The sequence below is a fragment of the Rhinolophus ferrumequinum genome, chromosome 16 (genome assembly GCF_004115265.2).
Source record: "Rhinolophus ferrumequinum isolate MPI-CBG mRhiFer1 chromosome 16, mRhiFer1_v1.p, whole genome shotgun sequence".
Taxonomy (NCBI): domain Eukaryota; kingdom Metazoa; phylum Chordata; class Mammalia; order Chiroptera; family Rhinolophidae; genus Rhinolophus; species Rhinolophus ferrumequinum.
The window spans coordinates 32,457,017-32,483,672 of NC_046299.1; the positions used below are offsets into that span (position 1 = coordinate 32,457,017).

General features: G+C 38.1%; 1 protein-coding gene across 1 annotated transcript; it reads right to left on the bottom strand.

The window, feature by feature from the left end:
* Positions 1-520: 520 nt before the first annotated feature.
* Positions 521-20,769, bottom strand: LIPM (lipase family member M). Its single transcript, XM_033131351.1, has 9 exons — positions 20,477-20,769; positions 17,444-17,561; positions 11,301-11,499; positions 10,339-10,448; positions 7,907-8,043; positions 7,621-7,767; positions 6,148-6,219; positions 4,387-4,458; positions 521-1,142 (listed from the first exon to the last, which is right to left on the bottom strand). The coding sequence occupies exons 1-9, from the start codon at positions 20,621-20,623 to the stop codon at positions 873-875; spliced, it is 1,272 nt and encodes a 423-aa protein (XP_032987242.1). The 5' UTR covers positions 20,624-20,769; the 3' UTR covers positions 521-872.
* Between the last annotated feature and the right edge of the window lie 5,887 nt (positions 20,770-26,656).

A 26,656-nucleotide genomic window follows, 5' to 3' on the forward strand; every position in this document is an offset into this window, starting at 1 on the left:
GGATCTAGGTACTGAAATACACATATATGCCATATGCAATGCATAATGCATTCATTGGAAAACTCAAAAATCCTAAAAAATTATCTTCTCTGAGACTCAACTATAAAACTTGGCTCTTTTTGAAAATATTTAAAATATATTTCATTATACTGTACACTGTTTTTTTTGGTGTGGGGATGTTAAAAGCAACTTGGCTTCCTGAGGTAGTGTTATGTCTTTATGGAAATAAGGTGAAAATGTCTAGTTTATTTTGTGAAAGTCAACAATAATCCAGAGATTCAAGACTTCTGTCCCAATTTGTCATTTTACTTTATTGCTTCAAAAAAAAGTAAATGTTTTAGGGAGGTTTACCTGAATGACATAGATAATTTCAAGCTCTCAGGTACAACCAACCCTTCCAGGTACCGTGTTTCCCTGAAAATAAGACCTAGCCAGACAATCAGCTCTAATGCGTCTTTTGCAGCAAGAATTAATATAGGACCGGATCTTATATTACATAAGTCCCGGTCTTATATTATAGTAAAATAAGACTGGGTCTTATATTAATTTTTGTTCCAAAAGACACATTAGAGCTGATTGTCAGGCTAGGTCTTATTTTTGGGGAAACACGGTAGTAGAATATATACTAGCACATGAAACCTACGTTCACCCAATGAGTAGTTTAATTAACTGAAAAAAAACTTAAATGTTAATTTTAGTGCCAAATGTAGGAATTCTGAAGGAATGTATATTAAATGTCTGCCCTGCTTTCTCCACCTCCCTTCTACTTATGATAGGTTTCCCATTCTGGAAATCCCTAAAATCATCAGTTCATGGACCGCAGCCCCCATCTTCCATGAGGTTTTTCCTAAAACTTGTCAGTATCAGATGCTTCACAATCTGACCTCACATTTTTCCTGGGAAAGGCTGGTCTCCGCCTGCTTCATCAGATGTATGATTTCATTGTACATACGGTGAGGGGCATCCAAACCCCAGATGAAATCCACGTGGGCCCATTCAGGAATGTTCTTATGGTAGATAAGGTTGTTCATTTCGGCGAGCAGTGTTTTCACGTCATCTGGATTTGAAAGCCAGTCCTGACCTCCAGTCCACATTGCTGTAGGGACTGTCACGTCTCTAACATTGTACCTTACAGGAGTTGGCTAGAAAAAAGGATTAGTTTATAACTGTAGAGAATATTTGGACTTCCAAGCTCATAATTTACAATTCAAGTAAACATACTAAATAATGCCATGTGTTGTGATGCAAAGTGCATGGGCATTGGAGCTAAACGGACCTGCATTATGTATTTGTTCCAGCCTCTACTTGAAGGTAAAAATTACTTAGCCTCACTGAACCTCAGTTTCTTCATCTGTGAAATGGGGATAATATCTGTAATCACTTACTATGTTAGCTGAGAAAACATGTAAATTGCCTGGCACTTTAAGCATTAATTTTCAATTATTTTTCTTCCTATTAGTAAATATTTTACACATAAATCACCTTTAAAAGATAAGTTCACAAATGTTTCATGAGGCCAGAGTTAGAAACACTCTACAGAGAAAGGCAACAGAATGGACCCTACCAGGAAGGCCTCTGGGTCTTCACAGAGGCTTTTTGTGATAACAGAAAGCCCTTGAACCTGGCCCAGCTTGCCTGTGTCTTCAAAAATATGGGAAGTCAATGGCACTGGAACTCAGGTAGTTTGAAGCAAGGGGAGGTAGAATTTAGATCCCTGCTCTAGCCCTCCATCGCCCAAAGAAGGGTGTCTGGGCTCTTGAAACCTAGTCTTATTCAAGCAGTGCTACTACATCAGAGTGCCTGGCTGAGCCCTGGAAGTCACTCAGCACCCAGAACTTTATATAGAAAGGGTGAGGCCCATTTCTTAGTCAGAAAATCACCCTGGAGCTGAGGTTCTAATCCAGGCAATCCTTGTTCCACTTTGTGACTTTCTAAGAATTTAGAGTTATAGCTTGTGACATTGTAATTGATAATAAGAAATATATATTTGGTCCTCATCCCTGTTTCTGGCACAGAGTTCCTAAAACCCTTGGAATTTACTACCGTGTTTCCCTGAAAAGAAGACCTAGCCGGACAATCAGCTCTAGTGCATCTTTTGGAGCAAAAATTAATATAAGACCCGGTCTTATTTTACTATAATATAAGACGAGATCTTTATAATATATAATATAGTATAATATAATATAATGCAATATAATATAATATATAATACTGGGTCTTATATTAATTTTTGTTCCAAAAGACCCATTAGAGCTGATTATCTGTCTAGGTCTTATTTTGGGGGAAACACAGTAAGTGATGAGAACCATAAAAATGTCTTTTGTAATGTTAATGAGGTGACTTGGAACTAGATGGAGACCTATTGCTAGTGGAGTCAAGCATGTGATTAGAGGATCAGAACTTTCAATCCCACACCCCCAAACCTCCAGGGAGGGGAGAGGGGCTGGAGATTGGGTTCAGTCGCTAATGGATAATGTTTTAATCCCTCGTGTGTGTAATGACGCCTCCGTAACAACCCCAAAGCAACAGGGTTCACAGAGCTTCCAAGTTTGGTGAACAAGTGGGAATGTGGGAAGAGTTGTGTGCCTGGAGAGGGCATGGAAACTCTGGTCCGCTTCACATATACGTTGCCCTATGCGTTTCTTCCATTTGTCCTTTTGTCATCAATTGGTAATCTACAGTAAGCAAAATGTTTCGCTGAGTTCTGTGAGCCAATCTAGCAAATTAATCGAACCAGAGGAGGCGGTCATGGGAACCTCTGATTTATAGCCAGTCGGTCAGAAGTACAGGTTAAAACCTGGATTTGGGATTAACATCCGAAGTGGGGTGGAGGGGAGGGGCTACGTCTCATAGGCTAGAAGCCTTAACCTGTAAGCCAAGGAGGAGGCCATTGGAACGTCTGATTTATAGCCAGTCCATCAGAAACACAGGTAGCAACCTGGACTTGTGAGTTGTGTCTGAGGGTGGTGAGGGAGGGCCGTCTTCTGGGACTGAGTCCTTAACCTGTGGGATCTGATGCTGTCTCTGGATAGTGTCAGAACTGAGTTAAATTGTAGGACTCCTAGCTGGTGTTCAGAGAATTGTTTGTTGATGTGGGAAAACTCCCCCTCCCACCACCCCACCCCCCACCCCCCGCCACACACACATCAGGATTTGGTGATGAGAACCACCTTTTATAACCTAACTTAGATATGAAAGGTTGGACTACTCTATGGAGCCAGTAATATTTTTCCTTGTGTTACAGGTGAGAAGACTGAGCTGAATTCAGGTCTAGTGCTAAGGTTCTGTGACACCTTTTTATAGGCGTGTTTTCTCCTCCTTTCCATGACCATTTTCTGGCACCTACTCTGCATGAGTCACTTTCTCTAGAACTCAAGACATTACATGTTGATAAATTAAAACTCTCTTGGAACTGGAATGCTTTCTTTAAAGACATATTTTAGGAAACAGTGAAGATGGGTCTTAAAAAAATAAAAGAGTAGCTGATACCTGTGGAGAGTTTGCTATTTAGGGGAACTACACAGTCTGTCCAACTGCCTAGCTTTTTCTATTGAGATTGATGTACAGAAATGGTTGTTAAGTACGCTATGAGACTCTCAAAAATTTGCCTGTCTATCCAGCTACCTCCAGCTTTAAATTTATATGGTCAATGTTTGTTTACATTCACACACAACCTAACTGATGATCTCCAGTGCAGATTTTATGCTCAGAAGAGTTTAATATCCACTTCTGATTTGCCACAACATTTCTTTTTAATATTATGCTCCAGTACTGACAACACATTTTTTAGGTAATGTGATAATACTTTTTCCACAATTTTCACTTGCAAATTACAAATTCATTATAAGTGTGACCAGGTTGAACTCTTAAAAAGTATCTAATCCAATAATTTTAAAAAATAAATGAAGGCCTGAACAATCATGTCAGCCTCTCCAGGACCACACAAGTTTAGAGTGTAGAGGCAAGACTAACACAGTAATCCTCACTTGCCAATTAATACTCTTGTCACTGTACCATGAAAAAACCCTGCCTTTCTCACTGGTGTTTGTTTATTTGCTGATCCTAAAAGGATCCTTCTAGTGGTAGCCGTGACAGACTATACACTCTTCGTCACCAAACCTACCCCATCTTTTTCCTAAGAAACCCAGTGCCTCCTCCATGAAGGTGGCATCATCAAAAAGAGTTCTCCTAGTTCATTATAAAAGCAAGAAGCCTCTTGGCTAAACTGTGAACACTGCCATTGTCAAATGGAGTCAAATTCGAACCGTTATTTTCCACTTGCATTCTTGCATTTTATTCCCAACTCTACAATAAACTGCCGTTACAACTTCCCTCTTATGCACTTCCAAAGGATGCATGTGCAGTAGATGGTATTGATTTTCTTACCTGATTGCTTTTCTCCAGATTTTTTGTCTCACTCCCCCAGTCAAACCCCCGGAGTTCCCCAGAATTCACTGCCTAAAAGGAAACAAAAATTTACATGGCATTCAAATATATCACTGGGTAAGGGTGGGAGAAGGAGTGGAAATGTGCTACCAAGTCTGCAACTGTGAGGGAAGCAGAGAGCAAAGGATGCGTCTGCTCTTCTATTCAGAGTCAATTGTCAAAGCAAGAATAAAGCCCTTTCGGGGAGAAAATTGGATGTACTACAGAAATGCTTCACCACCATGTTATACAATTCCAGGAAGTGCATCCCCATACCAGTCTATGCAGATGGGTATTGTGAACAACTCTGGAGGCTGCGACGGGAAAGCTCCCCCTGGAGTTGTGCAATGTGGTACTTCTGGGAGAAGGTGACCAACGTTCGTGCCAATTAAAATTATTTGATTTTGATTATAAAATCTCTCTCTCTCTCTCTCTCTCTCTCTCTCTCTCTCTCTCTCTCTCTCTCGCTCTCTCTCACACACACACACACACACACACACAATTATAACACTGACCTTAAAAGAACTATTTCACTAGGCTCTATATTGTTATAAAAACAGATAGGACCAACGTTTATTCTTTATAGATGTCATTACTATTCTTAAAACTTTCTGCTTGAGTTAAGAGTTTCTATTTGTTTTTTTGACAACATGTTTTCTTTAACATTTTAAAAATTAGTTTCAGGTGCACAAAACAATGTAATAGTTAGACATTTATCATTTCTATCCCTCACACTGTGTAAACCCCCCTCCCCCATCCACTATCCCCCTGACATCACACGCAGCCATTTCATTTCCACTGTCTGTACTCCTAATGCTGTACTCCGCTTCTTGTAACCATATATATATAATTGTAGTTGACATTCATTATTGTTCAGCTTCAGCTTCAGGTGTACAGTGCAGTGATCAGGCATCTACATCATCCCTGAGGTGGTCTCCCTAACGAGACAAGTGTCCATCGGATACCCTATAAAATCTTTACAACATTGATAACATTCCCCAAATTGACTTTCATATCCCAGAAACAGTCTCAGAGACATAGAGGAAAAACTGAGTGTTGCTAGATGGGAGGGGGGCTGGGGATAAGGGACAAAATGGTATTTTTAATAGATGAGAATCTAAGGTTAGTTATGCTCTAGCTCTGTCCTGATCTCCACCCCTACTTCCACCGCCATTCGGGGTCACTCTTTGGTGTCATCTACAATGAGCACTGTTATTAGGTTCCATGTTTCTTCATATGTGAGAAATAATAATTAGCATTCACATTGTCCTTGAATCAATCTGAATGTCTTACCCCGGATCTGCCTCTACTTCATGTGGCTGGTAATCACTTTCCCTCTTGTGTTGCAGGTATAGTCTGTAGCACAAAGGACTCCTGTGAAACCCCTTTGGGTAATTAAGTCCTGCCTTAGCATGTTTGTTACTACTTGACCATGCTGTTGGAGGAGCCAAAAATGATTTCCTCCAGCCCCAGTTTGAGGTGGCTAGAGACAGAGAAAGGTCTCACTGGGCCCATCTGAATTCACACTTTTAAGGTCCACTAAAGAGGTCCGTGGGCCAATACTGCCCCCCCCTTTTGAAAAGTTTCAATGTTCTAGATCACATTTCATCTTGGAATAAATGTGAAATGACGCCAGACTGTCAAAAGGACATCCTGTGGCTATTTCAGCAAAATGCGCAAAGACCTTTACTTAGGGAAAACTACAAATTCAACATTTCTTACCTGGCTCCAGTGTAGGATATTTTGCACAGATGTTCCGGCAGGAGTATGAGCGACATACACATTTGCTCGGCTCTGTAACAAAGCATGATTGTGGGACATGGAAAAACTCATAAGACATGCACCTTGTCAAGACCAAATCTCCAGAGTGTCAGACTAAGAAATGGGAACATCATTAAATTATCAACAATTATCCATGAAACAAAAACACACACATGCACATAAGTAAAAAATGCTACTGAACGTGTTTCTGGAACCTACATTTTTCATCTGAGAATAGCTTCTCATTAGAGATCTGACCTCTAAAAAAAAAAAAAAAAACAAACAAACAAACAAAAAAACTTTACTAGAGTCATTAAGGATGGCGGCTCTAGATTGGCCTGTTTTCAAATCCTAGATCTGCCGTTGAATTTTTTGGTGGATTTAAGAGAGTTATTTAATCCACTAAATCTCAGGATACTAATCTGTGTAGTTGGGATATTGCTAATACCCATCACATAGGATTCTTACAGGGAATGACTTAGAATGGCACATAATAAATGCTCATCGAATGGCAGCTATTAATTATATTGATAATATAATTAATGATATATATTATTAATAATATAATAATATAAGAAAAGAGAAAGAATCTCTTGGAAATACAGATGTATTCCTCCAGCTTCTGGGAATGCTGCTGGCAGACAGCCCTCTACTGTAGGACGTTTTGGGGGGATTGTCCCAGGTGTATAGAACTGCTTTGCCCCGTGGGTCACCCATTACTGCATTAAATGTGTGTTACCCATCTGCATTAAATGACTGGTTGGGTGGGGATATAAAGACCCAGTCCTCTCACTCTAACTTAGGACAGCTCTGAAGGGTCATCCTGTCTTCACAGATTTCTGTAGGATCAACTGAGGCTCCTATTGAGACTGCATCGCAGCTTGACTTTTCGTCTACCCGATCCTGTTTCTTCCCTTCTCTAGGTGTTATTCCAAGGGCACGACCCAAAATTACTCTGCCTACTAATTTCCATCTCAGAGCATGCTTCCTGGGATCCCACACTGTGACACCCACCAACGAGTAGCTATGCCTAAGCCAAACTGAAACTCCCAGACATCCTACCAAAGGACTTCAACTACACACCAGAAGGAGCCAAGAAGAAAGAAGAGGTGGATGACGCATGGAAGTTATCTCCTTTGACTACTGGGTCCTAATCACTTTTTTCCCCCCATCTGTTGATTCACTGGATAAAGCTGCTTTCAGATCTCTTCCATCTGTAACCTCTGAAGTTAATATCTAGCAGTGCCGTTACGTTAACCTGGTCTCAGCCCATGTTAAAGCAGTCCCTGCATATTAGTGTGACCCAGAGAAAACTGAATTACTAGGATGAGGTTTCTCTAAGTTTTCACCGGCAATAGCTCATTCTCAAGGAGTGAGACTAATAACTCCTAGCTTTGCTTCGGAAAACTGAGAATTTTCTAGGCTCCCACTTACCATATTCATGTTGTTTGTGTTAAATCCTCCCAGAAGTAAAATGATATTGCTGCAAATCTGATCAATAATTATCTGGCCACAAAGGTAAATATAAAACTGGCGGAGAAATCTGGTCTGGTACAGAAATTCTTTCCTGCCAAACAATCCCTGTAAAAATATGAAACAAAATAGTAGCGATTACATTACAGTCAAAAAGAAGTGACTCTAATTGAAAAGTGTACATTTTAGCATATTGGGCTGGAAGACTCTTGTACATAGACAAGGCATTTTCTGAGGAATCACATACCTTGATCATCATATCTGGCAGCAACAAAAATTTGGTCCCAGGGCTTTTCGCATGTTTAACAGTAGCTATGGGTGCTAAGGCAAAATACATTTTTATTTTCTGAGCCAGCTCTGGCATGGTGGAAAATGCAATAAAGCCTGCAAGAGAAGAAATATGTCAGTGTGGATACTGAATACCCTAGAACTCATAAAACATATATTTTACTTTTGTCAAGATATTTTAGTAATTACATGTGATTGAGTCTTAACTCTCTCATGAAATTTTAAGCTCTTTGAGATGAGGGAAAAACAACAGCAGTAAAAACTCCTTTGTGTTCCCTCTGACCTCTAGCTTATTTGATATCCAGTAGTAGGTTTTCATTGAATTGTTGAATTAAATTATTGAGTCCAATAATATGAAAATATGAACTTTGAGAATACATATATAAATATATAAGATAGATAGATAGATAATAGAGAGACAGAGACAGACAGACAGGTAACTATATGCTAGACGCTTTGTTGGAGACTTCATGGTTTTCACCTCATTTAATTTTCAAATTCTTATGAGGTGTTTTTAATAAATCTCTACAGTTAAAAAAAATGAGAACAAGAGAAATTGCCTTGTTTATTGATAATAACCATGTTCTGTAACATAATGGGTATTGAGGTAGCAGGGTCTTGCTGATTTTCCTCGATCCCTAATTTTTTTGGAACCCAAACTATAACATTATCTAGACAAGTTATCTAATGAACTGGATTCCAACTCTTACTTTTACCTTAGGCTAGGTATGGGATGCTGGTTAAGTCAGTCCGTGCCTTAGTTTCAATCCCTATAAAATAGGGTCAAATTCCCTGAATTAGCACTGTACAGAGACAATCTCTGTGGAACTTTTGGGAGGAAAAAGTCTATTGTATAAAGCAAGGACATGGTCATTATATTTTAAATACTATGTGTCTATTTCAAAAGAGCTTGTATTCTCTCTGTTTAGGATGATAGAGGCAGGTTGGGAGGAGGGAGGCTGGGAAAACAAAAACAAAAACAAAAACATTTGGAATCACATGACTTCTGTCTAGTTCCGAGAAGGTAAGTATTAAATAAGACTGATTCCTTCCCTTCTTTTCTCTCCTTGTGATTAGGTTTGCCAGCTACATGCAAAGGCAAGCACAACAGTGACCAGGTAGTAGCTCTTGCTCTCTCAACTATACCTTCAGTCAGACTGGGTTGAAAATACATTAAAATACATTACTATATTCCAGCTTAATTCTGACTATATATCCCCCCTCAAATAGCAAGATGTAAGAACTCTAGATGACTTCTCCCAGCAATACTTCTCTTTATGCAAAGCAAATTCAAGTTCTCCACATTAATAGCTCCATGATTGACTAATAGAATAATCCTATGCTTTCTTGTCCCCTCTTTTTTCTCAAAATAGCATTTAACTTCATCATTAGCACCCGTGTCTTCATGTCAAGTTGAGCAATTTGAGTATAGAGAAAAAAAAATTTTTAAGGCCTTTGGATAGTAGAGTTGGAGCAAGCATAACACTTAATCTTTCTTTGTATGAAGTGCAGGGTGAGACATAGCATCACTGGAATCAGTTAATGTTACTGAAAAACCCAGAAAGGAAAATGTGAAAATCAAACACTTTTTATTCACTAGAGAGCATCAATTAAAAATGAACCAACTGAACTTGTACCCTGAGTTACCTGTCTCCTTAGAATCCCTCACCCTGGACTTCAACTTTGAGTTTGGCTCAGGGTGAAGGTAAAGAGCTCTTCTCAGCTCCCTCTACAGAGCCTTCTCCTCATGGCACACACTGTGCCTCTCCTGATCTTCCTTCAGCCTAATCTAAACCAAGCACATTTCTCCTGTTGACTTTGGTCTGAGAGAGGTCCAGAATAGCCAGTCTTTGCTTCCATCTTCCCAGGTAGGTGATCTGTATCCTTCAGGGGCCATGAGTTAAGGTTTCTCATAAATTCATCAAAAGCAAAAGGGCACCAGCACATAATTGCGGACACTGGCATTAGAAGGGGAAAAAAGAGATTTGAGTAAACTCCCCATCAGTTCTATTTATAGTGTGATGCCAGCGCTTACTGTTTATTGCTTGCTTATTATGTGCTAGACACTGAACTCAGGATTTCATTCATTCAATGCCTTTATTGAGTGCATACTATGTGCCAGGAGCTGCTCTCACAGCAGTGTCATTTGCTCAATGACATTTACCTAAGAGGTGGCAGGGCCACTATTTAAATCCCCAGTCTGTCTAACTCCAAAGCCTCTGTTCTACCTACCATACCAGAGGCCTCCCTCAATCCCATTTCCATCTCCTATGACCCTTAGAGTCACTGAAGAAAATGAGTGAAGGGTGAGATGAGTGATTCCAGGCATAGCTGCACACCACATGCTCACATTTCTTCTAAGTATACAAACCTGCTTTCCTTTGAACCTACCCATGGTGGTGCCCTGTGAATAGCCGACATAATAGATCTTTTCCTGGCCCGTTTTCTGCAAAATAAAGTTTATGACTGCAGGAAGGTCAAACCTAGCCATCTCATCAAAACTACAAGGGGAAAAGACAAAGTTATATGAAAAGTCATAATCAGAAATAAACAAAAACAGCCCCCCGGGTTTTACAAACAAGCCCTTGACTTATCATCCCCAACAGTTTGTTAACGTGCCCCTCCCAACACTCAGAATGGACTTGTTTCAAATGACTTTCTCTGGGGTCACAGACTGTTAGCAAACTGCTGTTTCATTCAGATGTTATCACAGAGGGCTAATCATCTTCAGTGAATGTTTACTGAGCACATGATCCACCTCCTAGCCGAGGTGTCCCGTTATTCTCTCAGCAGAACAGAACAAGGTCATGCAGACTCATTTACATGAAAAATATCAAAGCTACTACAGGGACCCTTCTATGATGAAAGGGATAAAGAGCAGGTTGAATGTCAACAGGTAATTTAAATAAAAATATTTTGTAAGAGTGTGAGAGGTATATTAGTCAAATTGATAGTCCCTAAGGCTTACTAGTTTCTTTAAAATCTTTAGTGTTGCTTGGTCTCATCTCCTCCTGGGGGTAGTAGTCGTTGTCATAACTCACAGAAGAGTTGGTCCCAGGATATCCATCTTAGAAGGAAGTTGATGTACGCTTCTCTCATTCCAGTCTTGATCACCTGACACCAACCACCGGTCTCACCCCATTCACCAGACCCAACCATCTATCTGGGAAACTCAATTTTCCCCACTACTTCCTCAAAAGAATCACTAGTCAATTAAGATAATCGGGGGATACCATATTAGGATACTGATGAGCCAATCAAAGTAAATCACCCAAATACCAGAAGCCATAATTATTTACCCAGTGCTTCCAAAGACATCCATGTCCACCTCCACTCGAAATCTTTTCATGTACCTGAAAGCCCAGAACTCATCTTGGTCTACGGAGAGGGTCTTGTGTTTCTGAGACCACGTGTTTCCCCTGCTGTTCCCCATCCACACGTCGAAACCAGCATCTGCCAGAATGAATCCCAGGCTATTGTTGGGCAGGTTGGAAATCCAGTTGCTGGCATCTCCAAGCAGCCCGTGCTGCAGTAACACCACAGGCCTGGAACCTACAAAAGAGTATTTCAACTGTGGGAAGTAATATCCACCTTTCTTGTTAGCTCCTAATGTGCAAAGGCTTTCAAGCTAGACAAATTTGCGTTCAATTGTTGATTCAGCTGCTTGCTAGTTTGATCTTGGTCAGTTACTTAACTTTTCTGTGTCTTGATTTCTGCATCAGAAAAATAGAACTTTTCTTATGTTAAATGAAATAGTGCACAAGGAGCAGCAGGTAGCACAAACCTGGCAAAGAGAAATAATCAAAATTCTTATTTCATTGTTGTTTTTGTGTAGTTATTATTATTGCTACATTTGTCTGGGCACCCCAGGAGATAGTATAATGTAATGAGTAAGATAATTACATATAATAAGAACTATTATATATTTTAATAAGAATAAGAAACTATATTATTATAGTATGTCTATAATATATAATACAATATATTACTATATAATACAACATAAATATATGACTATGTGTATATGTTAATGTTATAATACCAATAATTATATAAATGCTATATATATAATTATTGAATTATAATATTAATATACATATTTACACACATAAATATGTATACAATAAATATGTCAAAAGGACCCCAAGTCAGCTTGAAGTATCTCCCACTGTTCAAATATGGGAAAATTTGAGCATCAAAATAAATAATGACAGTAATAACTTATATACCAATGAATAAATTAAGAATGCATGAGTCAATATTGATATCAATAAAAATAAACAAACAAGCAATTAGGGGAGAAGGAAAAGCTCTTATTTACAATATAATGCCAATTAATAAATACAGAAAGATTGATGGCATTATAAAATCATCAATCGATGCTAAAATTAGTGGGTAAAAGTTTGAAGAGATACAGGATATTTACATATCCTGAAAGTGCCTCCTCACAAATATTTATTAATTACAAAGGAAAGAATACTAACCTTACAACAGAAAAACTTGGCAGATGCTATCTCAAAAAAGCGATCAAAGCAAATATCACCAAATGGAACTGAACCCCTAATTTATACCACCCACAAAAATTAACTCATAATGGATTAAAAGCTTAAATGTAAAACCTAGAAGAAAACATAGTGAAAAAGCTCCTTGACATTGGTCTTGGCAATGATTTTTTGGATATGACACCAAAAGCACATGCAACAAAAACAAAAATAGACATGTGGGACTACATCAAACTAAAAAGCTTCTGTACAACAAATGAAACAGTCAACAGAGTGAAAAGGCTACCTGTGGAATGGGAGAAAATGTTTGCAAACTATATTTCTGATAAGGGGTTAATATTCAAAATATACAAGGCACTCATACAACTCACATCCAATTTACATCGTCCAATTTAAAAAAGGGCAAAGGATCTGAATGGATGGACATTTTGCCAAAGAAAAAAACATACAGATGGCCAATTGGTACATGAGCTAATCATCAGGGAAACGCAAATCAAAACCACAACGAGAAATCACCTCACACACTTGTTAGAATGACTTTTATCAAAAAGAAGGGATAGCCAGTGTTGGGGAGGATACAGAATAAAGGGAACCCTTGTATACTGTGAGTGGGAAAGTAAATCGGTACATCCAAAGTTGAACTCATAGAAACAGAGATTAGAATAGTGGTTACCAGGAGCTGATGTGTAGGGAAAATAGGGAGATGCTTGCTGGTCCAAGGGTACAAGTCTTCAGTTATAAGATGAGTAAGTTCTGGAGATCTAATGGTGACTATAGCAAATAATATTGTATTGTATACTTGGAATTTGCTGAAAGCATTCTCTCTCTCTCTCTTTCTCTCTCTGTCTCGTGTGCGCGCGCACACACACATACACACACACACACACAGTAACTATGTGAGGTGATGGATGTATTAATTAACCTGAATGTGGTAATTACTGCACAAGGTATACATATATCAAATCATCATATTGCACACTTTATACATAATTTTGTCAATTATACATCAGTAAAGTTGGGGAAAAATAAAGCTGATATTGCCAATTCTAAAACAAGCCATCATCATGTGCTTAATAGTATAATGCACTGGGTAAGACACAACTTCATTTCTGTGGTATTCCTTCCAAAATATATAACCTGAATCTCATCATGAAGAAACATCAGACAAACCATATGGAAGGGCATTGTATAAAATAACTGTTCAAAACTTTTCAAAAATGTCATGGTCAAAAAAGACAAAGAAAACTGAAGAATTTTTTCAATTTAGAAAAGAGACAAAGAGACATGACAACCAAATATGGTATATGACCATGGATTAGATTATATTGACCAGGATTTTAAAAGCTATAAAGCACTTGGGCACAATTGACAAAATTTGAATGTGGACTATGGGTTAGATATTAATATCAATCAGTGTTAGTTTCGTAATTTTGATAAATGTATTGATTATAGAATATCCTTCTTCTCAGTAAAGGATATCAGGATATTGTCCCCACCCCCTCCAAATATGTCACTTTGGCATAAGAATTATTTCGTGCTGAAGGCATTTGAGTTCCTGAAATCCCTTGTCTGCCTAAAAGCAGAACCTCCCAAAAGAACTCAATTGTCCTAAATTCCCTGGAAGCAACTGTAATCTTCTCTTCTTGGATACGAGATGTTGGCACCACAAACAGACAGACCTTGTCAGAAACTATCATATCTCCCTCTATTTTCCTAAGGGCCATTTGTCTTTTCAAAAAGTCATTTGCTTTTCTGTAAGTGCTCTTTTTTGAACTCTCTTTTCCCTGCTAAGTTACGCATATAGACCCCCAAATCTAAACATTTTCAGTTACTCCTCTCTGAGTGCTCCTATGTGTATGTGTGATGCCCCTGCTAATAAACCTCTGCTTGTTTTTCTCTTCTTAATCTGTCTTTTGTTAGTCTAATTTACAGGGCACCAGTTGGAGAACCTAAAATGAGTAGGGGAAAAAAGTCGTTTTTTCCTCCTTGACATTAGGAAATACATACTGAAGTATTTAGGGATTAATAGGCATGATGTCTCAAACTTACTGTCAAAGATTTTTGACAAAATAATATGAGAGAGAGAGAGAGAGAGAGAGAGTAAATGGGGGCAAATGGTAATTCACAACTGGTGAATTAGGGTAAAGGGTATATGTTGGTTTTTTTCCTTGTACGATTCTTGGAAACTTTCTGTAAATTTGAAATTATATTAAAATAAAATTTATAAAAAACATCAGTAGGGAATAAAGAAGGATTAAATTTTTTAGGAATTCTAACGTTAAATAAATTAAGATGAACATCATTTTTTACATTAGCAAGTAACACTGAAAGAGTAATAAAATGCTGTAACTTGAGGAGGAGAAACATGAGAATTAGATCAGATCAGGAACATGAAGTCCGCATCACAGTACCTGGCTTAGTGGAAGCCTGCAGTAAAGAGAAGCTTTATTGCTGCTGTTATTAGTGCTGTAATTTTCAAAGGCAGCTTCAATGCCCTCATTAACAACACAAGGGTATAATCGCCTGCCTCGCAGGGTTTTGAGGGTTAATTAAGCACTCAGTATGCTGCCTACGTGCTTAGAAGATGGTAGATCCTGTTATTCCGTGAACTGAGTCCATATGCAATCTCCCTATAACACTGAGGTCTTTCTACAGCAAACTCATCCAGCATCTGGGCAATCTTTATGAATTCCATTTGCCTCATTCTACCCCTCTGGTGAGAAAACGTGAGGGCTGCTAATGAAGGACAGGGAGAATGGAACTGAGTTATTTTATATGTTCCTTATGTCTGGTCATTGAGTTCATCCTCTTAACCCCCAAGGAGGTGACCTCAATACTATGTGATCAAACCAAGGTGGATCAATGCTCCCCTTTTGGAGTCCTACGGCCGTTTCCATGGCTGGGGCCAGCTTGGCCCTTTTAGCAGTAGTTTGTCCTTGTGGTTCACCTAGTGAGAGAACTGGCTTATACGTGATTGGTATCATTTCAAGTATCCCTTAGAGTCATGGACTTTCATTTACATTAGAGCCAACAGGTGAATGTGTCAGAGCTACTCTTTAAAAACCTGTCATTTTTGAGGATGGCCCAGCCTATTTTCTCTCTCGATGTAAATACTTGAAGCGAACAATGATTATCTGAGGAAGATTTTTAAAAGGCTTTTGTCACAAGCTTATAGATATCGTTCAGTCGTTTTCATTGGCTCTCTTTTTGAAAAGATGTTGAGAAATTTTATTTTCCTTCAGAGCTGGGGTATTTCCTCCTGGAAGAGGCCAATGGGAGCTGCAGGAACAACCTCAGGCACTAGAGGGGAGTATTCTGCACCGACTGCCACCTGGAACTGCAAACTCCTGGGCAGTGAGTGGACAATGTAAATAAACCCGGGATGAGAAAACAAACGCCCACGAATCGGAGCTGCAGGGGTCTCCCCTGACCCTAGGAAACGCTACAGTCACTTGATTACTTGGCAGATCCATGCCTTGATTGATTACCCTCTAGAATTTGTGGGGCTTAGTGAAAAGTTCTCTGTCTCCAACCTATTCATTTCATTTGTATAAAATTAATGTATTCATTCCACATGTATGTATTGGCATCTACAATATGGTTGGCACTGTTTTAGGCACTGGCGCTAGCCTTGAACAAAACAACGTCCCTGCTCCCACTCAGTTGATATTGTGGTGAGGCTGAGGATACATAAACAAGCAAGTATCTACATACCAGGGGCGTTAAGTACTATAAGAAAAATTAAGCAGGAGAAGAAGGGGCTAGATCTCAATAGGTGACAAAGGGTTGCTATTTTGAATAGGATGGTCTGGGAAAGAAGGCGAAAGGAGGGCCAGGACAAACTGTGTAGATATCTGATGAAATAGAGGTCCAGAGGGAGAACTCTGAAGTTCAAAGTCACTGAGGACGGGGTATACTCAACACATATGTACAGCTGTGCAGCTGGTGTTAAAAAAAAAAAAAAAAGCTGGTTTGCAAAAAACTGCACAAGTGTAATGTAATTGGAATAAAACAGGCTCCTGAAGCTTCTTTACACCAAAGGCCAGTGGCATTTCCCCAGTATTTTCTGGTCCTAGTTAACAATATGGGCTGTGGTGTCAGACATCTTGATTTGAGAGCTGCTTTTGCAACATACTATCAAGTAGTCGTAGACTTTTTGGGCAAGTTATTTAACCTCTGTGCGTGGTAGTTCTTAGGATTATTGTGAAAGTTAAATGAGACTAACGCAAATAAAGCACTTAGTATTGTACCTGGCATATAGACGGAACTTAATAAGGAATTATACTATCTGTACTCCTGACAGATAACATGGCTACTGCTATAAACATAGAGCTAAAGTATTAAAAGGAATAGAAGAACCATAGAGAGATGATGGATAGGCACAATTTAATGAGTAATGAAAGTGAATTTTTGGAAAGCCAGCAATAGCTGAAAATCCCATATGCAAAAAGAAGGGATTATACAAACTACGGAAACGTAGTAAAAAAATTAAAACATACATATAGTGCCTGATTCTTAAAAAGAATCTGGGCAACATCTTAAATATTTAGTGAAAATCTGGCCAACACTTTAAATATTTAAAGTGCAATTTGGATGGGGAAAATAGAGTGTTCAGGGGTGAGTACCAGGTACCATATTGGAGTTTGCATTCTTCATGAGCAGGGATTGGTACAGTCTGTTCGAGAGATCATTAGTGGGATATTCTAGATATCTATATAGGAGGGGTTTAGGGAATGGGTAAAGTGCTAGAGAAAGTCAAGAAATGGACTTTTCTTGAAGACCTTTTTTGAAAATAAACACTATGCTTATTTGAGATCATTGGGGATAGGGGGTGGTAATGGGTATTATGGGGGCAACTGAAGCCATCTTTCGGCCTGAACAATTGGCCCCAGTCTATACTAAGAACCCAGACTCTCTTTGACACGCTCAAACCACAAGGAAGTCATTACTGTAGGGAAGACTGCCATGTTGGGGTGACAGAGTGTACAGCATACCTGTGTTTTCAAATTGCACTAGGCCTTCAGGAATTCTGTTAACAGAAAGGATATACCCATCTTCTGTTGTGACTTCATACTCCTCACAGGGATAGCCTTTATGTTGGATGATTTCACTCTATGGAAAAAGCACAATTTCTTTTGAGTTAAGTTCTGTATGGCTATATCCTCAATGATCCAACGGTTAAAAAGTAGACGCCTTGATGCTGGAAGACATAGACAAGAAATTCCTTGCTTTTCTCTAGCTAATCATGTTATCTTAGAAAAATCAGTCAGTTCTTCGCAGTTCTCATTTTCTTTACCTTTAATGTGGAGACTGGACTAAAAGGATGGTCTCCTAAGTGTGGACCCTGGACTAAAATCATCAGTATTACTTGGACACTTGTTAGAGACACAAATTATCAGTTTCTACCCAAACCTACTGAGGATGAGGACTAGCAATCTGTGCTTTAACAGGCTCCTTAGGCAATTCTGATGCATTCTAATGTTTGGGAACCACTGGACCACAACCCTGATTCCAACCCTGGGTGTGCATCAGAATCATCTGGGGCATTGAAACATACAGGTTCCTGGGCTGTCTTTGAGTTAGGAATCGGGTAATTCTAATGCAACCAATGGGGCGCTTGTCTTAGGAGAACCCCTGGACCATGCATTCCCTAAATTTCTTTTCAGCTTTAAAAACACGGACTCATCAAGAGAAGTAGTTCTTAACATTTTTAGGTCAAGCCTCCCTCAGTGAATTTGAGGGGTTTCGGGTTTCTTGTTGCCTGTATATAGAGCCCTGGTTAAGGATCCTTATTTTATGCAGTTGCTACATGTAGGAAGTCTGTAAAATATGAAGCTGCAGAGATCTCCTAAGTAGGCTTACTGTTCTTGCCCATTGTCATCACTTAAAGAAGGAGGGGATTATTTCTATCAGTTGCTTTAAAAGGAACAAAAGAGGAGAAAGCCAGGTGCCAAACGCCCAGTGTAGTATACAGGGCAAAAGGGCATAGTAGTCAAGAGAAAGGCCCTAGGGTCTCACTGCTTGAGTTTTAATCCTGCCTCTAACACTAATACACAAACTAGCTATGCGATTTGGGGAAATTTACTTAACCTGTCCTTATTGCTCAGTTTATTCATTTGTATGTTAGGTATACCAATGGTTCGTACTCCACAAAATTAGTGCAAAGAATGTAAAAAGATAATGCACATGTAATACTAACTGGGTTACTTGGCATATAGTAGGTACTGAAGGAGGATTAGCTAAGACTATAATTAAAAACCACCCCACCCTTTCAAGTAATTCCTCTTCATCTTTCAGACTTCAGGTTAAGAAACCTTTCTTCAGAAAAACTTTCCTAAATTTCCTGGATCAGGTCCTCCTATTTCATGTTTTCTTCTTTGATTTCACTGTTCTTATAATTAGTAATTGAGTGTCTATCTTTCCTGCTGGACTGTAAGCTCCATGAAGTCAGACTTTTGATATTCTTAGATCTCTCTGTAACCTTAGTGCATAGCACAGTATCAGGGGCCTAATATGTGTTCAATTAACACTTACTAGAAAAATACATAAATGAAGCCAACTGTATACCAAAATATAGAGCAGATTATACCCATCTAAATCAGCATATAGAAGCAGGCCCATTCACACTCTGAACCATTTTTATTCTATATCATTTAATTTATACCAGTAATCATGTGAATTTTCTATTTTACTTCATCTCTCCATGCATAACAGGTCAATGCTAGAATCCAATTCAAAGGATTTTAATTTTAAGGCTCCTGATGCGTCAAGCGTATGTAGGTGCTGGGCACATCCAGTGGGTGAGGCCCAGGGAGGTTGGCTCTGCCTACAGCTGAAGAGATTCCCTCCACCCAGTAACCCAGAGGAATTTGTGTGGGAACTTCTCAGGGCCAGAGGATGGTTCCTGAGGATCTGCGCCAATGTGCTGATAAACTGGATAAACCATCAAAAGACAGTCACTCTTTGGGATAATCAAATGAAACCTGATAGTTGGCATGATGAAGATTCAAACTATTTCTATGGCTTGTCAGAGTTTTAGAATCCATTCAAAGGAGGCTACTGTGAAAAGGGTCTTAAATCTGTATAAAGGAAGGCATGTTAAATCTGTGACAAATCTATGGATCATGAACACTACACACAGTCTCACTCACCGGGGAGGAGGTACTGCATAGTGGTTACACTTATGTGTTCAGACAGGCCTGCTTATAAATTGTAGCACCACCACCTACCAGTGATGTGGCCTAATTTAACTTGTTTAACCAATCCCAGCTCCTTCATTTGAAAAATGGGGATTATCCTACCTATTGTATAGGACAGTGAAGATGAAATGAAATTAGTTTTCATTACAATTCTGCTGTTGGATAAGTGTTAGTATACGGTGGACATTAAAACTCAACTAAGAATTTTAAAGTAAGCCAAAAAAAAAAAAATCCTCTGGGATACCTAAAGAGATATCACATCATTCATGAATTTCACTCACCGGAAGCTCTCTCTAGCATTCATTAGTGTCCTTTTACTGCCAGTCAACAAAGTGACCAGTACAAAATAGGATAACAAGAATAGATTAGAATGATGCAGGATGCTACTAGAAGTGAGTGTCCTAATAATAAGTGAGGGCTAACACCTTTGTAATATGGGAGAAAGTAGAAAAAGAATCAAAGCACAGGAAATAATTGAGGATGGAAATAAAATGGAAATAATTGAGGGTCTGGGCTTGACCCAAGATACTTCAATGATGTCTCTGTTCATAGGATAAATAAAAAAATTCAAGAAAAAGTTAAATTGTGTTTGAATCCCAAAGGGATTAAGTGATTAGCCTGACTGAATTTGTTGGAGGAAAACCCAGTTTACTCACACCCAATTTATCAGTTTCGCATTTTCCATTCACAATATGCTAATTTATTACTATGCTCTAATAGCAAAAATTACCACCATATATAAATATAATGCAGATAATACACAGATACAAACATTAACATGTAAGGCACTTCTTCTCCCCCAAAACATTATGAAAAATCCCAACTTACAATATTCATGAATGCTTCTGGGTCCACATCTTTAGTTGGCATACGTCCTGAATTCACATTTCTCTGGAACAAATACGCCACCAGAATCAGAAGCCACATCTCAGTTCTGTGTGAAACAATCCACTCTCTTGACAAGATTTTTGGCATGGTCCAACATCTGCATTTATGTTTTCCTGGTGATATAACAACTAATTCTAAAGTCAGACAGATCTGTAGGTTTAACAATTCAGGTAATTCTTTCCCCAAATTCTGGAGCAAATTCAATAAGCTTGGTTGACAGAGATGAAAGAACAGAAAGTCCAATGTGAACATTGTCTAGGATGTCCCAACACCATCTGGCTCCTCCCACTTCCTCACACAACTTGCAGTCACCAATCCTTCAGCTTGTAAATGTGTAAATTTGATGCAACGTGGAGTTATGTGCATATGGTGCAGCCCATAAAACCCGTTTTCTTCATTAGCAGGTAATAAGGGCCATACGGAGCATCTTTTCTTTTTTTCTTAGTGTTTATCCTTCTTTGATAGGTAGAAAGATACAGAGTCTAAAGAAATACTGCAAATTTCTATAGTCAGGTGCTAAGGCTCCGGTGATCTGTCCTTTGGTTGAAGATCATGGTAGTAATAAGTATTTTTATTGAAAATGTCAAAAAGTTTTAGGACATTTTCTATTTTTAGTAATGGTTGAGAACACTGGAAGAAAATGAATCTTCCAAGTTTAGGCCATTTCTATTTAGCTCAACTAAATTGACTTGTATGAAATATTTTATTTTGGTTTGTACTCACTAGTTAATTGCGGAAAGGTTAGTTTAATGGATACCTGCCAGTTAAATTGTCTTCAATAACTAAAACGAGTTGCAGCTTAGTTATTTTTCATGAACTAAATGTTCCAGTTCAATCAACTGTGTGGCAAAGTGAACGAAAGTAGCCAGGAGGATAGAATTATCGTCATTTTAAGTAAAGAATGTGTTAGAATTTAAGAAAAAATATTATTTAGTGTAAAATATTTCTTTACTTTTACATCAACTCTTCAGAGCTGAACTGACAGCAGCCACATTAGAATGGAATGTTGGAATGTGGTTGGCGAAGGAGCCGAAGCTGGAACAGGAATGGTGAGTCTGTGAGAAAGTATCTGCCCACAGTCTCAGCCTCACCCACTCCGGGCAGGCTGCACCTGTGATGAGGTAAGCTTGCAGATCTTCTCTGGACCAATTTCAACATCCCCACCATTGTTGATCTGATGCATGCTAAGGAGGAGTGAGTTGACCTAATTTAGAAAAGCAGAGAGAGCATTTGTCCCACACTGCGGAGCCCATATCCTCAGTATCCACTGAATACATTCTGAAGTTATGCAAAATGAAATTTTAGAAAAGAACTTTGGAGCCTACTGTTGACATCTTAGGATTTTAAGATGCTATATAGCTAGATGGAAAGAAAATCACATTCTGCTCTTTCATTTTTAGAAATGTGAAGACATGTTAAATGACTAGCCCAACATTACCTAGGTTCATAGTGGCAAGGCCAGAACTAAAATTCAGGTATTTTAATTAATTGTTTAGTAGTATTACCACATGGGGAAAAAATGTAATGCTTCTATAGCCTCTTCCCCATTCAAGGACAGAAACTTCACATGCTAGTAAAAACAATTCCATCAATCTCTGTGAATTGTCCCTTTTAAAGTGCTCTTCTGGATTTAAAATTCAAAATAATTCTTAATAATTTCATTATAATCTACTCACATTTGCTCCAATAAAATCTATTCACATTTGCTCCAACGTATTCAGGTAAGATCAACTCCTACATTGGATTAATATACTTGTGAATACTGTACAGATTTATTAATGAAAGCATTGATGCCGATAAACTGATTAGTTCAGAAACAATCCTACATTTTTGGTAGTAAGACTACTTCTCACTGTCCACAGCTCCCTCTTTTTTTTTCAGCCTTTAGAAACTGTGTCCTCCCTGGGTACAAGCATAATGCAGGGAAAATGAAATACAATTTGGCTCTCAAATTCTTAGTAACTTTATGAGCTCACAACTGTCATTTTGGAAGCAGGAAAGTAATATCCTAAATCCAACTCAAAGAACTAAATTTTGAACAAATGTTAAATAAGTACAGTGCTCCCCATTGCAGAATTTTAACAATGACCTTATCGCCTTAGCAATAAGGCGATAACCCATGGAAAGCATCAGCAGTACTATAAAGAGAGATGGGGGACCCAAATGTGCCCATGTGACCTCCAACTTGGAATTGTCTATCTGAGAGAATTTTAAAAAGAGGTTTCTATCAAGGAAATGTGTGATCTTTTAAAATGGCTTTTAACCATCTCAATATATAGGATCTGAAACACCTTAACATCTTGAAACTAAGGAAATGGGTCCTCCTTAATGTGGACTGTCTATAAATCAATTAAATATCAAAACTACTTAAAAGCAACAGGTCAAATGGGAGAGAGATTGAGGAAAAACGGTCTAAGAAAAAGGGAACAGAGAATCACGCAAACTTACAAATAAATGCAATGTGTGTAAAAACTATAAAAATGGAAACAGTTACAACAAATGAACAGGACAAAACAAACAAACAAAACCAGTAATATAGAGTTAAAAACAAAACAAAACAAAACAAAACAAAACAAAACAAAAAACCCTGAAACTGGGAGAGAATGTCTCCTCTGTTTGAGTTGCCAGTAAAGGCAACTCAAGTTAGTGTTTCTTTTCCCCAATGTTGAATTGAATTTTACTAAAACAATTTTTTCAGGTTTTATACACTGAAGCCCTGAGCCAGTCGGGGCTGTGCCATAAAATCTGTCTGAAAGTCCAAGTCAATGGTCTTCTCAGAATCAAATCAAATGACCAAAACTTCCGTAATGATCAAGCTCATGCCCTACTCCTCCCAACACAAGTTATCTTTCAGGAGACTCCAGGCCTTCATGTAAATGGCCTTGTGGTTTATCTGCCCTCCCAGTTTCGCAGACATGCCTGAAAATATAGAAATCTCATTTTGACACCAATCAATATCTCTTAGCTATGTTAATCAACATGTGATGGTTCTAGTTTTAAAGAAAATGTAAAATTGTTTAATTTAACTCGTAGAATAAAGTTACAAAAACCTAAAATAAGTTGTTAAATTTAAAAACTTAGAAGTTTTGGGAAATAGTTTAAACATTATTGAAAACAATGTACATTATTGCAAAACAATGTACAAGTTAACAGAATGTACTTATGTTTATGTTTAGGCACGTGGAAACCTACAAAATTTTAAAACGACAATTGTGCAATATTGTGGTTGCTGGGACTATAGAAGGTATACTTTTTTTTAGGTGAGTTAATTTCTGAAAACACAAATTTTCATGCCCTATATTCACTTTAGAAAATTCTAGAAAATTCAAGAATATACAGTACTCTTCCATTAACATCAGATTTTTCTAGAAATTTATCCATTTCTTCTAGGTTATCTAATTTGTTGAAATATAATTGTTCATAGTAGTTTCTCATAATCCTTTTTGTATTTCTGTGGTATCAGTTGTAATGTCTCCTCTTCCATTTACGATTTATTTTTGTTTGAGCCATCTCTCTCATTTTCTTAGTCTAGCTGAAAGTTTCTCTATTTTGTTTATCCTTTCAAAATATGAGTTCTTACTTTCATCAATCTTTTCTATTGAATTTATCATAAAAAAGTGTTAAAATTTTGTGAAGTTAAGTGTCTTGACATTTTCATTTTTGGTTTCTGGGTTTTCTGAGGTGTTCTTTTTTCTGACAGATTTTCTTTAATTCCTGTTTATAAAAATGTGTTCTATATTTTCACAAATTTTTTCATTTAGAAATCTGGACGAATTAAATTTTGCTTTTCAGTATTGAGTCTGGATTATTGTTTTCTAAGTAATGACTTAATTTTGCCAGTATCACTTATATAGCCTTTCCTGATTACACTGTTATGAATGTCACCTTTACAAAATCTTGAAGCCCCAGAGAGCTTACATGATTTTTCTCGAGCATGCTTCTCAGCAGGGAGTGATTTTGTATCCCAGAGGACTTTTGGCAATGTCTGGAGACATTTTTGGTTGTCACCACTAAGGGAATGCTACTGGCATCTAGTGGCAGAGGCGAGAGATGCTGGTAAACATCCTATGTACAACGCATAGTATAGATACCAAAACGGAATTGACTGAACCCAAATGTCAGGAATGCTGAGATTGAGAAATCTTGGCTTCAGTCATCGCAATATATGGATATAGGTCTGAAAAACAAATCCTACCTAGAGAAGGTATATGCACATTTTTAAAAAATCAGTATTTAAAATTATTGGCTTTTTCTATCTGTTGATAAAAACTTTGCCTATGAGCTTGTCATCATGATTTAACTAACAGCTGTCTGTTTTTCAGGTGAGAAAAAATGTGACCTTTCCTCATTGCCATTTCTATGAGATGCTCTCTATTCTCCACAAATGAAATATTTTAATTTCACCAACTGTAGAACACACTGTTTGATCCTCTGGACAACGAATACATATACTCATTGTGTGATTTTCTTCAAAGCACTGGTTTTAATAAGACCAGGTAGGGACAAAGTTTTCAAACTTGACTTTACCTCTCATATCCAAGAAAATCTTGACTGGGGATCATCTGATGATGCTGATTTCATTTCCACCCCAGACCCACTGAAGCAGAGTCTCCAGGTTTGGGGCCCAGGAATTTATATTTTTACCAGGTGAATCAAGTGGCTCTGAGGAAGAGCTGGGTTTGGAGGCCAGGGCCTTGCAGCCCTTACAGACATCCTGTCTGCAGGGCGAGAAACTCTAATCCCTGTAAAGCTAATTGTTTCAGCTTGGCCCCTTTCCCAGAGAGGAATTTGATCACAGACAGTGAAATAAGCCTGGAGCTTTTAGGGTTAAAGTTTGCCCTGTATCCACCAGCATAAAAAAAAAAAATGTAGTAAAATGATGATTTATAATAATCACAACCTCTTTTAGGTTTTAAAAATGTATAAGGAGAAACTATAGGGTTGAAGAAACAAAACACACAGGTTATTAATTTCTGCAACTGTTAATGATGCTGTATGTTGGTTCAGTTTTCTTTGATCTCAACATGGCCGTAAGCATCAATTAAGTATCATAAAAATGGGTTGCATTTAACAAACAAATATAGCAAAGCCTAGAGAATAGCATGAAGTGGGTTTGGGCTGCATGATGCCAAGTGGAAAACGCTGTCAATCACTTAATGCCGCCCATAGAGGTATTTTGCAAATACTCTGATAAACTGAACTTTCCATGGTTTATCGAGATGTTTAACATCCAGGTCACTCAAATCCAGAGATAACAGAGGTATGAAAACAGCAGTGAACGGCCTCAACTTCCAAAATTGCTTCAATGACAGCAAAATAATTTTCTTAAGTACACTTAACAGTTAGGGAAAAAAATGGTTATTTGGGAGTCTTTACATCATGGCATTCCCAATTGTTTCGCTTTAAATAGATTCATTGTCTTTATCATCAAAATGGTTTCCCAAATGCCAAAAAAGAAAGAAAACTTGAAATCAATTGACGAAAATTGAATATATGCTTACATATCATGAAGGAAGATATTTGTGATGAAAGAATTAGTCAAAAAAAAAAAAAGAAAGAAAAAAGAAAAATCAGAGGGTCAGCTAGACATAGCATTTCTCTCGTGGAGTGCATTTTGATGAAAGAAAGGGAAGAGCAGAAATCAGAGTGTCTCTGAGGTCCCTTCTAACCCTAGGGAATAGTTGATATCTGTATATCAATTTGTCATTTGTGTGATGTGAAACCTGGCTGGAAATGTGACTGTGGGCCAAGGAAGAATATTTCTTCAAGTGCACATTACTCAAAGAGGAAAATTAGGGCATCAAATAGCCCTGGATTGAGTATCAAATCACGACTCCTTCTGAGGCCTAACTCTAGAGTTCACGGTTTCTGGAGCAGGGAATTTGGCTAGTGAGGGCAGGTTTATAGAAATTTGAGAACAGAATTAGGAAGAGGGCCTTAGAATTTTTACACCTGTTATAAATCAGCTGGAGAAGTGTAAATGTTGAATTTAAAACAACCTAAGACTTGCGAGTCAATTTATGTCGATAAATAGACCTAATATTAATCTGATGCAGGGTTAATTTATCCAAGAAGGTAGGTAAGTAATTTAGGAACTACCTAAGTCAATTCCCTTGTTCC

What these genes read in the sequence shown, in the direction of transcription:
- LIPM (XM_033131351.1), bottom strand. Translation starts at nt 20,623, where the DNA reads ATGCCAAAAATCTTGTCAAGAGAGTGGATTGTTTCACACAGAACTGAG. An exon ending in CAGAAGCATTCATGAATATT is followed by an intron (nt 17,562 to 20,476) that starts GTAAGTTGGGAT and finishes CTTTTTCCATAG; the next exon opens with AGTGAAATCATCCAACATAA. An exon ending in TTCACAGGGCACCACCATGG is followed by an intron (nt 8,044 to 10,338) that starts GTAGGTTCAAAG and finishes CTTCTCTTGCAG; the next exon opens with GCTTTATTGCATTTTCCACC.